This window comes from Passer domesticus, chromosome 19 (genome assembly GCF_036417665.1).
Source record: "Passer domesticus isolate bPasDom1 chromosome 19, bPasDom1.hap1, whole genome shotgun sequence".
Taxonomy (NCBI): domain Eukaryota; kingdom Metazoa; phylum Chordata; class Aves; order Passeriformes; family Passeridae; genus Passer; species Passer domesticus.
This window is the reverse complement of record NC_087492.1, coordinates 4340537-4357551: the sequence shown is the minus strand read 5'-3', so window position 1 is coordinate 4357551 and position 17015 is coordinate 4340537. Positions and strand designations below refer to the sequence as shown.

Here is a 17015-nt window from a genome sequence, read left to right as displayed (position 1 = left end):
GGCTCGGGGGAGGTGGGCAGGAGGTGCTCCCTGCCTGCTGCAAGGGCTTAAAAACTGCCTGGAGGGTGGAGTGCTGCTTCCCTGGCACCACCAACCCTGCCTCCTCCCTGTGGACGAACAGCAGCAGGGTCCCCTGACCCCCAGCCACCTTTTTACACGCAAGAAAGATGTGGGAGTAGGTGCCTCTCTTGGAGCAAAGCTGCTGTGACAGGATTGGGTCTGGAGAGCCTGGATGTGCTGCAGCCAGAGGTTGGAGGGATTCCACATCAGCATGACTTGCAGTCAGCCCTGGCCTGAGCTCAGCCCAGCGGTGCTGCCCTGCTACTCCACTCCCCTGCTGCTCCTGGCTGCCAGCCTGCCTGATCCACAGCTGCACTGCTGGGGAGGCTCCTGCTGGAAGCCTGCAGGGGAAAGCAGGGAGCTGCCTCCTTTGGGAAGCTTTGTCATGCCTGGCTTTCCACGCTGGTTTAGGGGCAGGGGAAGTGTGGGCTGGTCTGAGCCTGTGACCTGCTGGGACAGAGCTGTGTCTGCTTCAAGTGGAGAGACAAGGGGGAATGTGCAGCAAGAGAGGTGAGGGGGAAATTAACATTTGAGCTTAGTTGTGACTGCAGATGCAGTCATCTAAACTGCAGAGAGTTTTTTAAACTGGAAGACACAGCTGAAGCTGTTGGGATGTGCTGCTGAGAGCAAGGCTGAGCCCTGCCAGAGCTGCTGAGCTCTGCTAGGAGGGACAAGGAGCAGGTTTGGAGCTGGCATCGATCCCTGCCCACACTGTCCCAGCTATCCAATGTCTGTTCCAGCTGCCAGGCTGTTCCTGGCACTGTGTCAGTGCACACCAGGGAGTCCCACCGGGATCCACATCCTGTGGGGTGTTTCCCAGCTCTGGTGGAAAGGTGATCCCCCACTGCCTCCCCTTCATCTCTGGCTTATTTCACCCGCAGCGCCTGTCTCTGCCTGAGCTGGGCAGGTGCTGGGGTGGCTGGGACAGATCGTGCCCAGAGCAGGGGCTGGGCAGGAGTCCCTCTAAGTCCTGCTGTTCCTGGAGCCGTCACATCAGCAGGATTTTCCTCTCTGGTGCTCCACAGGACCGGCTGGGCCAGTTCTAGCCCTGCTCTCCCAGGGAGCTGAACCCCCCTTCTGCTCCCACTGCTCTGGGAGAGCTGCTGGAACCATCCTGGTGCTGTGGCTGCAGGAGAGGGCCCAGCACGCTCACAGGGCTGCAGCTGCACTGCGCCAGTGAAGAACTGCTCCAGGGGGATGCAAGCATGCAGCAATCTTCCAGGAAGAGCCCTTGGCCTCACATGGCTTTTCCATGCCAGCTCCACTTCACGTGGCTGCCGGGTGAGTCACACAGCCCAGCCAGGCTGGAGACAAGCAGGTCAGGCACTGCCACAAGGCTTGGTACCTCTCCTGGCTCCCTTCAACTGTTCCCTTCACAGCCCTGGGTCTCTGGAATAGCAGAGGAATGAGGAAGAAGAGGGGAACCCATCCACACAAGAGACAGAGTTGTGCTCAAGGCTCAACTGGGTTGGCAGGACCCAGGACGCTGGAAGGTCCCTAGAACAAAGGGATGTGAACAAAGGTCCCTAGAGCAGCAGGAATGTGCCCTCTCCCTCCCTGAGAACTGCCAGCTCCCCTCTGGGAGTGGGGCACATCCTTTCCCACAGCCCTGGCCCAGGGGGAGTCCCCGACCTGCTCTGCCCCACAGAAGAGCCAGCCCAGGTGTGCTGCGGCAGCAGTAAATAGACCGATTTTAATGCACAGAACACCCGACATCACCACGGGAGGGACTCCTCCCCTCCCTCACAACCCTTCCAGGCATCAGCTGCAAGGCACAGCCACCCCTGGCCCTCCAGCTGCCTGCAGGGAAGCCGGCTTGGGCTGCTTCTCCATCGGCCGTGCCTCTGGCTTCAGCAGCATCCCCGCAGCTCGGCGAAGCTGTCGGGCTGGTCCAGCAGGGAAGCGCTTTTAGGCAGCAGAGCGGGTGAAGGCAGGGCCTGGGGCCAGGGAGAAAGCCCTAAGGCACATCAGAGCAGCTTTGGAGAGCCCAAAACTTCCAGGAGCCGGAGGCCGGGTCCCCCTCGGCGCGCACGTCTCAGTCTATCAGAAACTTCTCACCATCTACATCTCTCCCCGCAGAGCCTTTGCGCAGGGAGGGGAAAAAATCGGAGCGGAGGAGGCGGGAGAAGTACATGAGGATCATGGCGTCGAGCAGCAGGAGGTTGGCAGTGAGGAAGGCACCCTGGCCCTGCACCTCCACGTGGCGGAGGAAGTACCAGGTGAGGTAAGCCTGGGGCGCCAGGCGGAAGGCGAAGTACATCACCAGGTTGATGTATTTGTTGGCCTCGTAGAGCGCCGGGGAAGGCACGTTGCTCATCTTCAGCAGCATGCGCACTGTGAGGAAGATGTTGCTCACCTCCACCAGCAGCAGCAGCACCGCTGCCACCAGGAAGCGGCCTGTGATGATGAGTGAGACAAAGGCAGAGATGGCCTGGGAGACACACACAAACAGAGAACAGGGTCAGCTCGCCTTGCCCTGGGGAAAACGAGTCCTTCCTGCCCTCAGTGAGAGCACACAGTTCTGTTCCCCCCACCCAGAGATCCCAGCAGGCGCCTGAGCTTAGAGAAAACCAGTCTGGAAAGCCAGATCCCCCAGGACCAGTTACACCTCCCTGTGCTGGGACGAGCCTCCAGCTCTGCCCCCTCCCAGCTCGGCAGCCTGTCTGGCTCCAGGCGCTCGGAGCCGACGCTGGCAGGCGTCCTGCCCCGCCAGGCGCCCTCGCCTTGTTGCTGCAGAGCCTACCTGGCAGCCAGGGTGAGGCAGAGAGAAGGGCTCCAGCTTGCCCCACGAAACCTGGGTGGGCTGAGCCCCGGGGTGTGTGGTAGCCCCCCCCGTTCTGGCCATACTCACCATGGCATGGTGCACCAGGTACTCCCAAGAGGAGCGGGACTGATGGTTGAAGATGATGTCAAGGGTGTCGTGGATGAAGTAGCCTGTGGGATGAAGGAGAGCGCTCAGAAGGTCTGGCTTGTGCACTGTGACCCACTGTGGAAAGGAGGAGCAGCGAGGAGGAGGAGGAGGAGGGTGGTGTGACTGTTCTTCAGGTGTCAGAAACACCTCCACCCCGTCTGGGTATGGAGAGACGGCGATTCCCTGGGGGTTGGCAGCCTGTGGGCTCCACGCTGTGATTAAGGCAGGAGGCACGGAGCTGCCCAGCCCTTGAGCCAGGGGCTCGTCCCGAGCCAGCATGCCGGGCGAAGCTGAGCAGGGAGTGGGCGAAGTCCGGCGGGGCGGCTGCGGCCGCTGCCCCGCCTGGCTCCTTACCTGAGGAAAAGCAGACCAGCAGGTGCCCTGAGACGCTGTAGCCGTCCTGGATGTCGGAGAGCAGCTCCGGAGCGTGCCAGAGGCTGCGAGTGAGGAGAGGAGGAAGGGGGTCAGCCTGGGCTCCGGGACGGGGAACACAGAGACCCCCTACCCCCTGCCCACTCCCCAGGAGTGCCCAGCTCGCAGCGTGCGCCCCGTGCCCGCCGCTCCCCGCGCTGCCCGCTACCTGAAGAGGGCCCATAGCCCCGCCAGCACGGAGTGTGCGAAAGACACGAGGAGATTCCTCCAGCGCCAGACGCGGCCGGGACGGCTCCTTACGGCGGCGGGCTGCGGCACGGCCAGGGCCAGGCGGCGCAGAGCCCCGAAGATCGCCACGCTGCCGCCCACCAGCGCCGCCGAGGCCGCCCGCCAGCCCGGGCCCATCGCGCCCAGTCCGGCGGCGCGGGGCCGCGGGGCCACGCCCCACCCCGGCCACGCCCCCCTGCTTGCGCCGGCGGGGCCACGCCTTCCCATTGGGCACTCCCCCCGCTGGCCACGCCTCCCCCGCGCGCGCCTGCGCGGGGTTGGTGGGCGCTGAGGGGCGTGGCCGCGCCGTTCATTGATAAAGAGGCGCGCTGGCCACGCCCCCCCGGGCGGGTGTGTACGCGCGTACGCGCTCACGTGTGCGGAGCGTGGCGCGGGCGTGGGCACCTGTGCGGGGTGTGCGGGGTGTGCAGCTGTGCGGGTCGTGCAGCTGTGCGTGATGCCGGGCGCTGCTCCCGAGCCCGCCCGGAACTGCACGTGTGTGCCGGACACCGCAGGCGTGCCCGTCACACACCGCCCGTCCGCACCGGGCAGCGCGGGAGGCTGCGCGTGGCAGCCGCCGCACATCTGTGCAGGGCCCTGCACATCTGCCACACTGGTGCACAGCTGGCGTGGGCCTCGCACATCTGTTCCGCGCCGTGTGCATGCCCCCGGCACGGTGTGGGGGGGGCAGGATGCCCGGGAAAACATTTGGAAAAGTAGGAGCAGCCACAAACGCTCCCCTAATCGCTGCCCCACGCTCCAGTGGGGCTGACCCCCTCCCCGCTGAGCCGGGCTGGCTGTCGCTAGGTGGCAGCAGGGCCACGTGGCAGTGCCACCACTGCCGCTGCTGTCACTGTCCCCACTCCGGGACAGAGGCCGCCCCTCAGGGCTGCAGGGCAGGACCCGCTTCCACGCTGTAGCCGCCATCACGGCCGGCCCCGGCGCTGCTCGTGGTCCTGGGGGTCCAAAGCAGGTCCGGGGGCCGTGCAGGGGGCTCGTGTGCCGTGTGCTGGCCCTGTCGCAGCGCAGCCCCCGCAGTGGGTGTCCCTCGGGGCTGGGGGCTGCTGGGGACACCGCCGCTCTCTGGGGGTGCGGGGGGTCCTGCTGGCATCCCGCAGCCGGTCGGGCAGCCCGGCGCACCCCAGACCCCTCTCTCTGCTCTGTCTCTCTCAGACCCAAGCGGGTCCGGCTGCCGGTGGCACTGGGGTGTCACCACGCGGGGGGTGGCGTTGCCCCCCACAGAAAACATGGAGCCCCCGCGCCGTGCACGCGCGGCGCGGTTTGTCCGCCCGCGGACGCCGTAGCAGCGCGGAAGTGTCTCCATGGAGACGGGAGGAGCCGGGCCCGGCGATGGAGAAATACGAGCGGATCCGGGTGGTGGGGAGAGGGGCCTTCGGGTGAGGGGCGCCGGACACGGGCCATGGGGACGTCTCCAGGCTTTCTGCCTCCGGGCGGGACGTCTTTAAGCCGCGCCCCCGTGGCAGCGAGGCGCTTGCGGGGTCGGCCGGGGTGTGGCAGCCGGGGGGACGTGGCGCAAAGTGCGTGGCACCCGGGGCGCGGGGGTTGCGGGCGACCTGCGTGGCCCCAGGGCGGTGTCCAGGCCCTGTGCTGTGCCCCACCTCCCCGCGCTGAGGCCCCGTGCCTGTCCCCGCAGCATCGTGCACCTGTGCCTGCGCAAGGCCGACCAGAAGCTGGTGATCCTGAAGCAGATCCCGGTGGAGCAGATGAGCAAGGATGAGCGGCTGGCAGCGCAGAACGAGTGCCAGGTCCTCAAGCTGCTCAGCCACCCCAACGTCATCGAGTACTACGAGAACTTCCTGGAGGACAAGGCGCTCATGATCGCCATGGAGTACGCCCCAGGTGGGCCCTGCTGTCCCCCGGAGCCTGCAGCTGCTCCTTGGCACGGCCAGGGCATGCCAAGCACCTGGCTCAAGCTGCTGTGGTCTCACCTTGTGCTCCTGGTAACACTGGTTTTGCACCCCCAGCAGACCAAGCCTGTCTCTCTTGAGGAGACATTTTTTGTAGAAGAGTGTCTGTGGTTCTTGGTGGACACCAAATTGACAGTGAGCCAAGTGACCAGGCATTGATGCAGGTTGTGGAGTCATCCTTGGAGATACTCAAAAGATTCTGGTCCTGGACGAGCTCAGTGGCTCTCCTTGAGCAGTGACCTCACAAGGTCCCTTCCAACGTCCATGATTATGCCTTACACCTGCTAACCATATCCAGAACAAGGAGATTCAAACCTCTCTGTCCCTGATCAGCATGCTGCCATCTGCCCTGGCTCAGGCTTCAGGCACATTTCCCTGTGTCAACTCTGTTGGCCCCACGTTTCTAACAAGATTTCCTGTGGAGTTTCAGATGAACTCAACATTTGCATGAGGGTTTGCTAGAAGCTGTACGTGAGCCCTGAATCTGGACCTCCCCTTCCCAACAGGGGCCTCTCTGTGCCACGTGGCCTCTTGGACTGCAAGAATTCTGCTCTGCAGAACAGGCTGGTCTTGTTCTGCCGTGGAGGTTTATGTCCTCTCCCAAGAGCTGTAATTTTAGTGTTTCTTTTTCCTGCTTCTGATAACATGTCAACGATAACTTCTCTCTGGCTGCTTCTTCCTCCCACCAGCTGTGCTGCCATTGTTCAGGAGCATTGGAGGATGTGCTGCCTATCCCACCAGGATGTGTTTTTCCCACATGCTTGGCTTGTTAGGATGCCAAAATGGCAAAATCCCCCCAGTTTTTGGGCAGGTTTGTGCTGCCCTGTGCCCACAGCCCTTTGCTGTTCCTTGCAGGGGGCACTCTGGCAGAGTTCATCCACAAGCGCTGCAATTCCTTGCTGGATGAGGACACCATCCTGCACTTCTTCGTGCAGATCCTGCTGGCCCTGCACCACGTGCACACCAAGCAGATCCTGCACCGGGACCTGAAGACCCAGAACATCCTCCTGGACAAGCACCGCATGATCGTCAAGATCGGAGACTTCGGCATCTCCAAAATCCTCAGCAGCAAGAGCAAAGCCTACACGGTGAGGGGCAGGGCAGCTTCTTACCCCGTGGCAGCAGGCTGGAAACTCTGGATTTGGCTCACAGTCCTCTCTGGGAAGTGGCTTTAGGCAGTGCTGCTTTGTTTCTTGGCTGATGTCTTTGTGCCTGAGTCTGCTGTGGCTCTGTGGGCTGCAGAAAGGTGAGGAAGACCTGCCCAAAGCTGGGAGAGGGTGAGGTGTCTGGGCCCACTGGTGAGGGCAGGCAGGGTGGCTCCTGCTGGGGTGGTGTTTGCAGACTTGTCTGACACATCCTTAGCAAATAAATTCCTGCCTGTGCACTCCCACCCTGCCTTAATCTCCTTTCTCTGCTTGACATTTAGTGTCTTTCCCCACCTGGGCTAATCTGAGCAGACGTGTGTGTCACGCTCAGCGCTCTGGGCTCTGATTCTCTCAAGTGGATAGAAGCAAAATTAGAGGCAATCACTGTATGTGTCACTGGAAAGGCAAATCCTCTTGTTTTTCACTGAGATTTTCAGGCAGCTGTTGATGCCAAGGGAACAAAAGGCCAGCTCTGTGGAGCTTTGGCTGGTGGTGTTCCAGCCAGCTCTGCACCAAGCCTCCCCCTTTCCACCTCTCTGCCCCAGTTTCACTGCACTGTGGTAAATTTGTGTCTCTTGTAGGTGGTGGGAACTCCGTGCTACATCTCCCCGGAGCTCTGTGAAGGGAAGCCTTACAACCAGAAGAGTGACATCTGGGCCCTGGGCTGTGTGCTCTACGAGCTCGCCAGCCTCAAGAGGGCTTTCGAAGCTGCGGTAAGAGATGTGGTTTACACGTAGCACGGGGAGCCGTGGCCTCTCACAGAGGTGAAAATGTGTGCCGGGATCACTTCTCAGCGAGCCGGCAAGTGTGAAGGCAGAGGGCAGTGCTGAGAGCTCCTTCCTCCTTGGCCTCGCCCCTGGCTGCCCAGCCACTGTTTTGTCTCTCGTTTTCTCTCCAGAACCTTCCTGCCTTAGTGCTGAAGATCATGAGCGGGACGTTTGCCCCGATATCAGATCGATACAGCCCCGACCTGCGCCAGCTCATCCTCAGCATGCTCAACCTGGATCCTTCCAAACGGCCCCAGCTGAACGAGATCATGGCCCAGGCCATCTGCATCCGGCCCCTCCTGAACCTCTACACAGATGTGGGCAGCGTCAAAATGAGGAGGCAAGTGACACTGCCACCTCAGTGTCCCTTGGGAGGGGCTGCCACAGCCCACAGCATGGCTGGCCAGCTCACTGCCTCCCTTCTGAGCTCCAAAGGGAGCATTTTCCCAGTGCAGCTCTCCTCTGCTGCCTAACGTGCAGCTGCTGCTGGCAGGCTTGGCCCAGGGGCTCAGAGCCAGGCAGGTGCCATGGCAGGTGTTGGCTTGTCATCACAGTGACAGCAAACAGAGTTGTGAGCACAGGGGGAAGTGAGCTGGTGCCAGCTCCTCTCCCTCAGGTTGTTTAAAGCACAAAGCAGTGCTGGGAGTGATTTCACCCGTGGCTTCTGCTGTAGCTGTGCCCAGACATTGTGTGATCCAGGGCTCTGCAGGACATTAAAGGCTGGATTTTGGTTTGGCAGGCCTGAAAAACCCTTGGCTCCAGTGCCCACAGTGACCCACAGCCGGGCAGGGGGACGGGCGAGCAGTGCCAGGCAGAGGGGTGAGTTCTGGCATGGTGTGTTCAACTCAGCTCCGTTTGGAAGGACCCTTTCCTTTGGATGACACCAGGCAGAGAGGCACTCAGGGTTCTGGAGGGAGGAACTTAAGAGATGTCACCTTCCCTGAGCTCTGGAGGAGCCCTGCAGCCCCTTGGACCAGTACTGGACTGGCTCTGGCAGCTCTGCTGGCACCCAGACTGGCTGGTGCTGTCACTTTTCCTGTGGGAGCAGGGTCAGGGATCCACATTAAGGATTTCTCTGTGCCCCACAGGTGTCCGACGTGGTTCAGCCAGGACAGGAATCCCACCTCCACTGTCATCCATCTACACGTGGGGCAGTGGGATCAGCACCCCTCTGCGCCTGCCCATGCTCAACACCGAGGTGGTGCAGGTCTCTGCTGGCAGGACACAGAAGGCTGGGGTCACCAAATCTGGGAGGCTCATCCTGTGGGAGGTGAGTGACAGGGAAGGCCGTGGAGCCTTGGATGTGTGATCCCTGTGAAGGAGGCATTTCTGCTCCCTCACAGAGCCTGGCACTGCCTCCTCCAGGACTGCAGTCCCAGCCGGGGTGTGGGTAATGCTGATAAGCCTGTGGGAAGGGGTTCATCAGTGCTCTCCAGCCCAGCTCTTCCATGGTTTCTGTCTATCAGGCTCCTCCCATGGGTGCTGCTGGGGGTCCTTCTCTCCCAGGAGCCACTGAGCAGCTCCAGCCTCAGTTTGTGTCCCGCTTCCTGGAGGGCCAGTCTGGAGTGACCATCAAACACGTGTCCTGTGGTGATCTTTTCACAGCCTGCCTCACAGGTGAGCTGCTGCCTCCTGCCTCCACCTGCCTGGCTCCCAGAACCCTCTAAAACCCAGTGGGACTGCCTGGGGAGCCTGCTCAGAGTGGGACCAGAGAGATTCTCTGGGCTGGGGTGACCCAGAGGCCTCTGTGGCCTCTCATGTTGCTGCTCCTCTCATGTAGGAGTGAGAAATGACAGACATCCTGTGATGCCACACTGGTCACCTTGGTCCCAAACTGTTTGGTGTGGGGAGGGCCACAAACAGTTGGACTTAGGTGATCTTAAAGGTCTTTTCCAACCTAAATTACTCTATGATTCTATGAAATCTCCTGTGCTTGTTGTCTTGCTGGCATTGGTGTCACCTGAAACCAGAACTGACAGTGGGGACTGCAGTGTGAGGAGAATCTCTGTCACATACTCTGAGTGTGACAAGGGCACATGCAGTGACCAGCAATGCCTGGTGTGACAGTGAGGAGTCACTGCGAGCTGCTGCAGGGCTGGTTGTCCTCAAATTGCAGGAGAGCAGGGTTTGAAGCCCCCTCAGAGCAGCCCAGGAAGTGTTCTGGGTGGAAGTGGAGCACACACACACCAGTCCAAGGCCGTGTTTGTGAGCAAAGCCCTCCCAGTGGTCCTGTGGAAGCTCTGTTTGCTCTTCTCCTGGGGGTCAGAGCAGCAAACAACAGATACACAGTGGGCAAACTCCATGGGCACGTGTTTAATCTACCTCCCATGGCGTTTCCTGCCACCCCTCTGCTGGGCAGCTGCTCAGGGAGTGCCTCTGTGACCTTGACAGACCGTGGGGTCCTCAGCTCCTGCACACACAGCTGCAGCAATGTTATCTCAGCACTCTTATCAGGGCTGTTTGTTTGTCGAGCCGTTGCTCCCTGGGAGCTCCTGCAGCTCTCTGGAAGCTCCTGAAGCTCTCTGGGAGATCCTGCAGCTCTCTGGAAGCTCCTGGAGCTCCCTGGGAGCTCCTGCAGCTCTCTGGAAGCTCCTGAAGCTCTCTGGGAGATCCTGCAGCTCTCTGGAAGCTCCTGCAGCTCCGTGGGAGCTCCTGCAGCTCCCTGGAAGCTCCTGCAGTTCTCTGGAAGCTCCTGAAGCTCTCTGGGAGATCCTACAGCTCCCTGGAAGCTCCTGCAGCTCTCTGGGAGATCCTACAGCTCCCTGGAAGCTCCTGCAGCTCTCTGGGAGATCCTGCAGCTCCCTGGAAGCTCACTGAAGGCTTTGTGGCCCCTGCAGCTCGTTCTGAGTCAGAGTGGGTCCGATGTCCTGGGAGCCATGGCCACCCCTTGGCCGTGTCACCTCCCAGGACCTCGTGTGTGCCTTGCAGGGGCTCACGTGTGCCTCTGACAGGGCTCCTTTCTGCTCCTGCAGACAGGGGGATAATCATGACCTTCGGCAGCGGCAGCAATGGCTGTTTGGGGCACGGAAACTTCACGGATGTGAGCCAGGTTAGTGGAGAGGGTGCTGGGCGTGCTGCTCCCCCAGGGTAGAGGATGGATCCTGGCTTCTGCACCACGTGAGGGGGCTCATCCCAGCTCCAGGGATGTGCATCCCAGGCATGCTCTGGCATCTGACCCCCTCCCCCTCCTCTCCCTGTCACTGCGGGTTTTAAAAGAGCCAACCTGCCTCTCTCTTTCTCTCCCCCCTACACAAAGATCCCTTTGAGCGTGGGGGAAGTCAAGAGCTGCCTTGTGGTTGCTGTTGGCAGGCTCCCAGCTTGGAGCCTGCCTCCAATCACACACCTGCCTGCTTCACTCTTGGCCTGCAGCTGCCAGGGTTCACTGAGAAAAGTTATTTTTCAAAAGAGCCAGTATTTAAAGAAGAGCTGTGTGTTTCCGATTGGCTCGGAGCACTGGGGCTGAGGGCTCATTGCTCCCTTCCAGCTTCTTCCTCGCCTGCCCTCGGATGTGGCAGCAGCCGATGGCTCCCAGCCGAGCCCGGGGACTGGTGCCATTTGTCACTGTGGTCAGCTGGCCCGTTTGTTCCTGCTCCTCCCAGAGCTGAGCTGCTCCCTGCTTATGGCTGGGGAGGGGAGACCAGTTGGAAGCAGCAGCCAGATCCCAACAAACGGTGCTTTTCACTTGAGGACGATAATGAGTGTGAGGCGAGGTGTCAGATCTAACAGCAGGTCACAGCAGGGGCCGGTGAAATGTGGAGATCCTGCTCCCTCCACACCCTAATGAATCTGAGCCGTTAGCTCACAGCTCCTCTGCACAAGAGCCTTTGAGCCAACACATCCTGCACCAAGCCCCTGCCTGCTCAGAGCAGGCGTTCACAGCCCCTGGCACTCCCCACATGGGCAGGGGGGCGAATCCCAACCCTTGCTGAACCTCTTCCCTCTCCAAACTCTCGTGCTGGCTGCTTTCTTCCGCCCCAGAGATGTTTGCATTATCTTCTGTGCTGCGTGCACGTACTCTCTTATCCCTTTGAAGACTGTTTGGAACCAAAAAAAAAAAAAAAGAAATTTCTCTGTTGTTTGTGTTGGATGAAAACTGGGATGCTGCCAGTTGAGTCTGGGGGGGCCGGGTGGGAGGGATGGGAGCAGCCAGGCAGGCTGGGAGGTCTCGGCTGACGGCTGCTGCTCTTCCCCTGCCAGCCCAAGATTGTGGAGGCCCTGCTGGGCTACGAGATGGTGCAGGTGGCCTGTGGTGCATCTCACGTCCTGGCGGTCTCCAACGAACGGGAAGTGTTTGCCTGGGGCAGGGGGGATAACGGTAAGAGAAGTCTGTTTTGCAGAACAGGGTCTGTGCCTGTTCCCACTCCCTTTGCTGGCCCTGCTTGCCCGCAGTCCCCTCCAGATGTGCCAGAGTGGGTGGCTGTGGAAGAGCTGCAGCTGTTTTGCTGCATACCAGGGCCCCCATGCTTTAGGTTTCTCTGCTTTCTGGGATCCCTCAGCTGTGCTCAGGGTGTGTGTTGCCATCAGCTGTTCCCTGCTCTGTTCCTCTTTCCAGGTCGGCTTGGGCTGGGCACCCTGGAGTGCCACAACTGCCCCCAGCAGGTCACAGTCCCTCCAGAGCACGAGGCTCAGAGGGTCATCTGTGGCATCGATTCCTCCATGGTCCTCACAGTGAAGAACCAGATTCTTGCTTGTGGGAGCAACAGGTAAGAGGGGTGAGCATCTGTGGTCCACATTTTTCCTTCCTGAGTCTGTTTTGTGACCAAGAAGCTCCAGAAGACATTCCTGTGTGAGATTCTAGAGATTTTCCCTGTGCAGGTGTAACAAGCTGGGCCTAGACCGGATCAGCTCAGCAGAGGAGCCTTCCCCAGAGGACCAGGTGGAGGAGGCCACTGTGTTTGTGTGTGCCCAGTCAGCCCCCTTGAACCAAGAGCCCATTGTGTGTGCTGACATTGGAACAGCACATTCAGCTGCTGTCACAGGTGAGGGTGACAAATTCTGAGAGGGGGGACACCTGCATTTTCCCTGACTTCCTTCTGCCTGTTTCCCATGGGCAGTCTCTCAAGAGACACCCTGCTCCCAGTGTTGAAGCTCTGTGAAGCAGGATGTTCAGCCTGGAGACAGAAACAAGGGGTTTCAGTGTGTCCCAGGTGACACCCAGTTGTGTCTCTCCTCTCTGCTGTCAGCCTCTGGCCACTGTTACACCTTTGGGAGCAACCAGCACGGGCAGCTGGGCACCAACTCCTGCCGCAACAGCCGCGTGCCCCACCTGGTTGTGGGGCTGGAGACCATGAAGGTCACCGTGGTGGCTTGTGGAGATGCCTTCACTGTGGCCATCGGGGCAGGTGAGGCTGAAGCCCCCATGTCCTGGGCTGCAGCAGGCCCTGGCTGGCCTCTGCTGTGCCAAGGCAGGTGTGCAGTGAGGAGTTTCCATCCCTCTGCAGACGGCGAGGTGTGCACGTGGGGGAAAGGAGCCAGGGGACGCCTGGGCAGGAAGGATGAGGAAACAGGAGTGCCAAGGCCAGTGCAGCTGGAGGAGACACATCCATACCTGGTGACCTCCGTTGCCTGCTGCCACGGGAACACACTGCTGGCAGTAAAGCGTGAGTAAAGGCTTTGTTCCTGTGATTCCTGCCATGAGGACCCAGCCAGACACAGGGCCTTGTGACTGGAGCTGTGCTGAGTAACCCTGGCATGTAACTCACTGTTATTCTAGTCCTCCTTGAGCTGTAGATGAATAGAAATAACTTCAAGCCCAAAATAATTCCCCTGCTGCTCTTCAACTCTGTGACACTGCCTCTCCCACTGGGCAAGGGGAGCAAAGGGATGGCAGAGGCTGTCTGGTGCACTCCCAGACAGGTAGGCTGGCCAAGCCAGGGTGCCAGCAGTCCACTCAGTATCCAAAAAGAGCAGCTCTCTAATTGATGCTGCTGAAATAGAAGCTGAGATTTGAGGCGTCATTTTGGCTGCTGCCTTTCCATTGTGGTTTGGAAAAGATAGCAATGGTTTTGTGGTTCCTCTCTGCTCAGGCCAAAGGCAGCATGGTAGCTGGGTTAAAACGTGCCCGTGGCGTGACCTGCCCTTCCGTTGCCTGGGTGTACAACAGGAGCCTGGCCCAGACTGCTGCAGGGGCCTTTCTTCCTCCTGTGCTGGGCTGATTATGGCCTTGGCCTGGGCTGAGGGATTGCAGCCCCAGCCCACTTCAAGGAGGTTAATTACAGCCCGGAGGGGAGGAGGCCCGGCCCCATGGCCCTGGCTCTGCCTCCCCTGCAAGTGCCCAGCTCTCATGTGATGTGTGCTGCCACGTGAAGGGGACGGGGAATGGCCGAGTCCCCAGGCTCAGGAACAAGTAGGGCATTTGTCATGGGAGTAAAAGGTTTTTGTCTCTGCAGGAAGACTGCAGGCTGCTCTCCCCTTCCGCTGCTTGAGTTGCCCTGTGCTCTGTGGCAGCTGGTTTGTGGGCTCCCACCTGCAGCACTGTAACAGCAGGGACTGAGTGTGTAGCCCCACTGCTGTCCCTCTGCCCAAAACCTTGTCCTGTCCCAGTACCAGGAGTGCAAACTCAGCGGTGTGAGGGCAGCAGCCTTGCCTGCCCCAGCATCTCTCAGCAACCAGCATGCAAAAAAGCACTGAGAGCTCTGTAAAGAGCTGAGATTTGGGCTTTCACACAGCACAATCTGCCTGGAAATTTCTCCAGCGAGCACACGAGATCTGGTGACCCATGTGATGTCATTGCTGCTGTGATCTGGCCTGGGAGGGTGCTGGCACAGGCGAGCTGCACTCTACCTTTGGGGCGGCTGTTCTGCTCCTCCCATGGGGCCAGCTCCACTTTTGACTGGCTTGGGCTGCTGCCCAGGTTATCATGAGCTGCTGCTGCTCCCTTCTCTCAATCCCACTGCAAACAGAATAACTGGGAGAAGCCAGGCTGGAGAGGAGGAGAGCACAAACCTCAGGAGACTGCATTTCATCCTGCTTGGGCTCTGTCTGCTGGGCGTTGCCTCGCTTGTGCCACTACTGAGGCCTTGCAGGAGCTTCCTGTAGGGAAAGGGACAGGGATTTTGGTGCCCATCTGTTGGATATCATGCCTGTGTGGGGCAGAACACTTCTTGTAGCTTCATTAAGGTGGGGCCTCCAGCTAAATCTCAGTCTTTACTTTTTTTGTTTCAGCTGTCGTGGAGGAGTCGCCTTCCCAGTGAGTGAGAGCAGCCACATCCTGCTCTTCCTGCTGCCCACGGTGGCCTGGCTCAGACACACTCCAGGCTCCAGAGCTCCTCAGCTGCCCTCTGAAGGCTGCAGTCTGGAAACAGAGAGCTCCTAACGATGGTTCCCAAGGAACCAGAGCTGGTCTCACTTATTGAATTGTCACTGTGAACCTCCAGTGCCTGAGAGTCACGGCCCTGGATGTGCCCAGAGCTCTGGTGCTGCCTTCAGGGGGTCACACCGTGGCTCTTCCCCTCCCTGCTGGAAGTGCCTGTGTGGAAGAGTGAGGAGCACAGAGGTTGTTTTCCTCTGTGGAAGCTGTTTCTGGTTACAAAGCCCAGGCTGACAGCTCCGTGTCTGAGAGAGCTGTCAGCCTTTGCACAGCAGCGTCTGGAGTCAGGGCCCCAGGCGCTGTGCTGGGTGACTAAATGCAAACCTCTTTGCTAATTAGAGAAGTCTGTCCATTCCCATCCCCCCCTAAAACGTTTCACCCATTTATTGAGCACACTTTGGAGGGTCCTGCCTGCAGGGCTGGCCTCCCTGTGCTGCACAGCTCTCCCCAAATGCTGCCTGGAGCTTTCCAATTACAGCCTCCCCTGGCCCCAGGAGGTCGCTGGAGGATCCTCCAGCTGACATTTGTCCTCAGGCTCCTCAGTCCTGCTGCTGACCGGCTCACTGGCTCCCAGCTGAGCTAGGGAAGGCAGCAAAACACAGCCAGTGATCGTCAGTACTTAAAGTTTTTAACCCAGATTTGTCCAGTGAACTGATGAGTTTCCACCAGGGGTCTTTGTGGGCAGGAGAAGCACATCCGTGTCCTATGGACAGAAGTCACGTTTTTTGTCTCCAGAAGGGTCGTTTCCTTTCCTTTATTTTTTTCCTCTTCTTTTCTTTTTTTAACTTACATTTGCCCTGGGCCATTTTTTGATGAGCTTCTGTCTCTGATCTGTCTGACATTGCAAATGCTCTTGCCTTTCACATCCATCTTTGTGCTGTTGCCAATCTGTTGTGTATAAAGTCGGTGCTTTCATAAGCTGGCTGAGATGAAATCTCTCTAATTATTTTTGTGATTCTTTCCTGTTTTCAATGAGGGAAACCTCGACGGGCTCTGGTAAAAGCCAACTGATCCCTCTGTCATGTGGAAGGTAATGAATTTCTGCAGCTCCTGCCCGTGCTTCCCTCGCCTGCCAGGCTCCAGCTGGGAAGGGAGCAGGTCCCGTCCGGCCGGGAGAGGCGTGTGCAGCCCTGGCTGCAGACACAGCCTCCCTCTTTGGCTCCTGGCAGGGTGGGTGCATGGGTTTTTCCCTGCCTTTTTTGTTTCTGGTGGAGCTGCCTTTTCAGGCGGTTACACCCTGCTATCCCAGGAAGCCGGCTGGAATTCAAAGGTTCTGCCAGTCCTTTGGCACTTTCCTGTGCTGCAGGTTACGGAGACGGCTCGGCGTGGAAGGTGCTTCCCCTTCCCAGACCAACCTGGGCACCAGGGTGGCTGCAGGGCTGGGTTCAGTTGCCTCAAAGCCTCTCTGGGCCACTGCCTCTCCTCCCTGTGTGGTGCTGGCAGCAGCTCCAGCTCCTTTCCAATATCAGATTTCTCTTGCCTGTGTTGTGCAGAGCTCTCAGGGCTCCCCTTGTCCCACACCCCATTCAAACACACCCCATAGGAAGGGGCTGTGTTCCTCCTGCAGCCTTGCCAGGACAGCAGCAGGCAGGACAGAGGCCTAACACCCTTTGTCTTGTCAGTGGTGGCACCAGAATGCCACTGCTTCAGGAGCCAAGCTCTTCCTGCTCTGGCTGGGCTGCCAAATCCAGGGGTGCGGCCCCCCCGCCTGCTTCCTATCAGTGCACTGGTGTTAGGTGAATGGTTTTATGGCTTTATGACACCTTTGCACTGCAGTGCTGACACTGGAGGTGTCACCAGCTTGAATATTGGGCTCCTTTGCTCCAGACTGGGGAAACCAGTGTGGCCCAGTGCCCTTTGTGCTGGGCTGGGGGCTCCGGGGAGGGCAGGAGCCCCCGGGATTTCACAGCCCGGGCTCTCCACACAGGAGTTCAGCTGTGAAGCCCAGCGAGATCATTTGAATAATTTAATACCGGGCTGTGACCAAGCCTAGCGAAAGGGTAAAGGAAACAAAGAGGCCCCCAGCCCCGAGCAACAAAAGCTCCTGGAACGACAAGCCGAGGCATGTCCGTGCTGCCGCAGGCAGAGAGCAGCCCGGGCAAATAGGCCACTTGCATTCCTCACGTCGGCTGCTTTGTTTCCCTGCAGAAATCTGCAGGTCTCGGGGCTTCTCCCTTTATCCTTGTTTTGTTCTGGGCTGTGTGGAGCTGCTGGTGGATCGCTGTCCCCGCGGCTCTCCCTGCCCAGGGGAGGCAG

General features: G+C 59.5%; 2 protein-coding genes across 3 annotated transcripts; one reads left to right on the top strand and one right to left on the bottom strand.

The window, feature by feature from the left end:
• Positions 1-1728: 1728 nt before the first annotated feature.
• TLCD1 (TLC domain containing 1) lies at positions 1729-4663 on the bottom strand. The gene is made up of 4 exons (XM_064394914.1): positions 3552-4663; positions 3326-3408; positions 2912-2994; positions 1729-2491 (listed from the first exon to the last, which is right to left on the bottom strand). Exons 1-4 carry the CDS (start codon positions 4535-4537, stop codon positions 2096-2098), a joined length of 1548 nt encoding a protein of 515 aa, XP_064250984.1. The 5' UTR covers positions 4538-4663; the 3' UTR covers positions 1729-2095.
• Positions 4664-4822: 159 nt separating this feature from the next.
• Positions 4823-15693, top strand: NEK8 (NIMA related kinase 8). 2 transcript variants are annotated; one of them, XM_064394909.1, is made up of 15 exons: positions 4823-5007; positions 5265-5470; positions 6394-6626; positions 7265-7396; positions 7582-7790; positions 8190-8269; positions 8539-8720; positions 8917-9067; positions 10423-10499; positions 11648-11765; positions 12003-12153; positions 12266-12429; positions 12634-12792; positions 12892-13050; positions 14615-15693. In XM_064394909.1, the coding sequence occupies exons 1-15, from the start codon at positions 4961-4963 to the stop codon at positions 14641-14643; spliced, it is 2097 nt and encodes a 698-aa protein (XP_064250979.1). In that variant the 5' UTR covers positions 4823-4960; the 3' UTR covers positions 14644-15693. The 2 variants fall into 2 exon arrangements, with proteins under 2 accessions (XP_064250979.1, XP_064250980.1); XM_064394910.1 differs by lacking the exon at positions 4823-5007 and adding an exon at positions 5130-5148.
• Positions 15694-17015: the final 1322 nt, after the last annotated feature.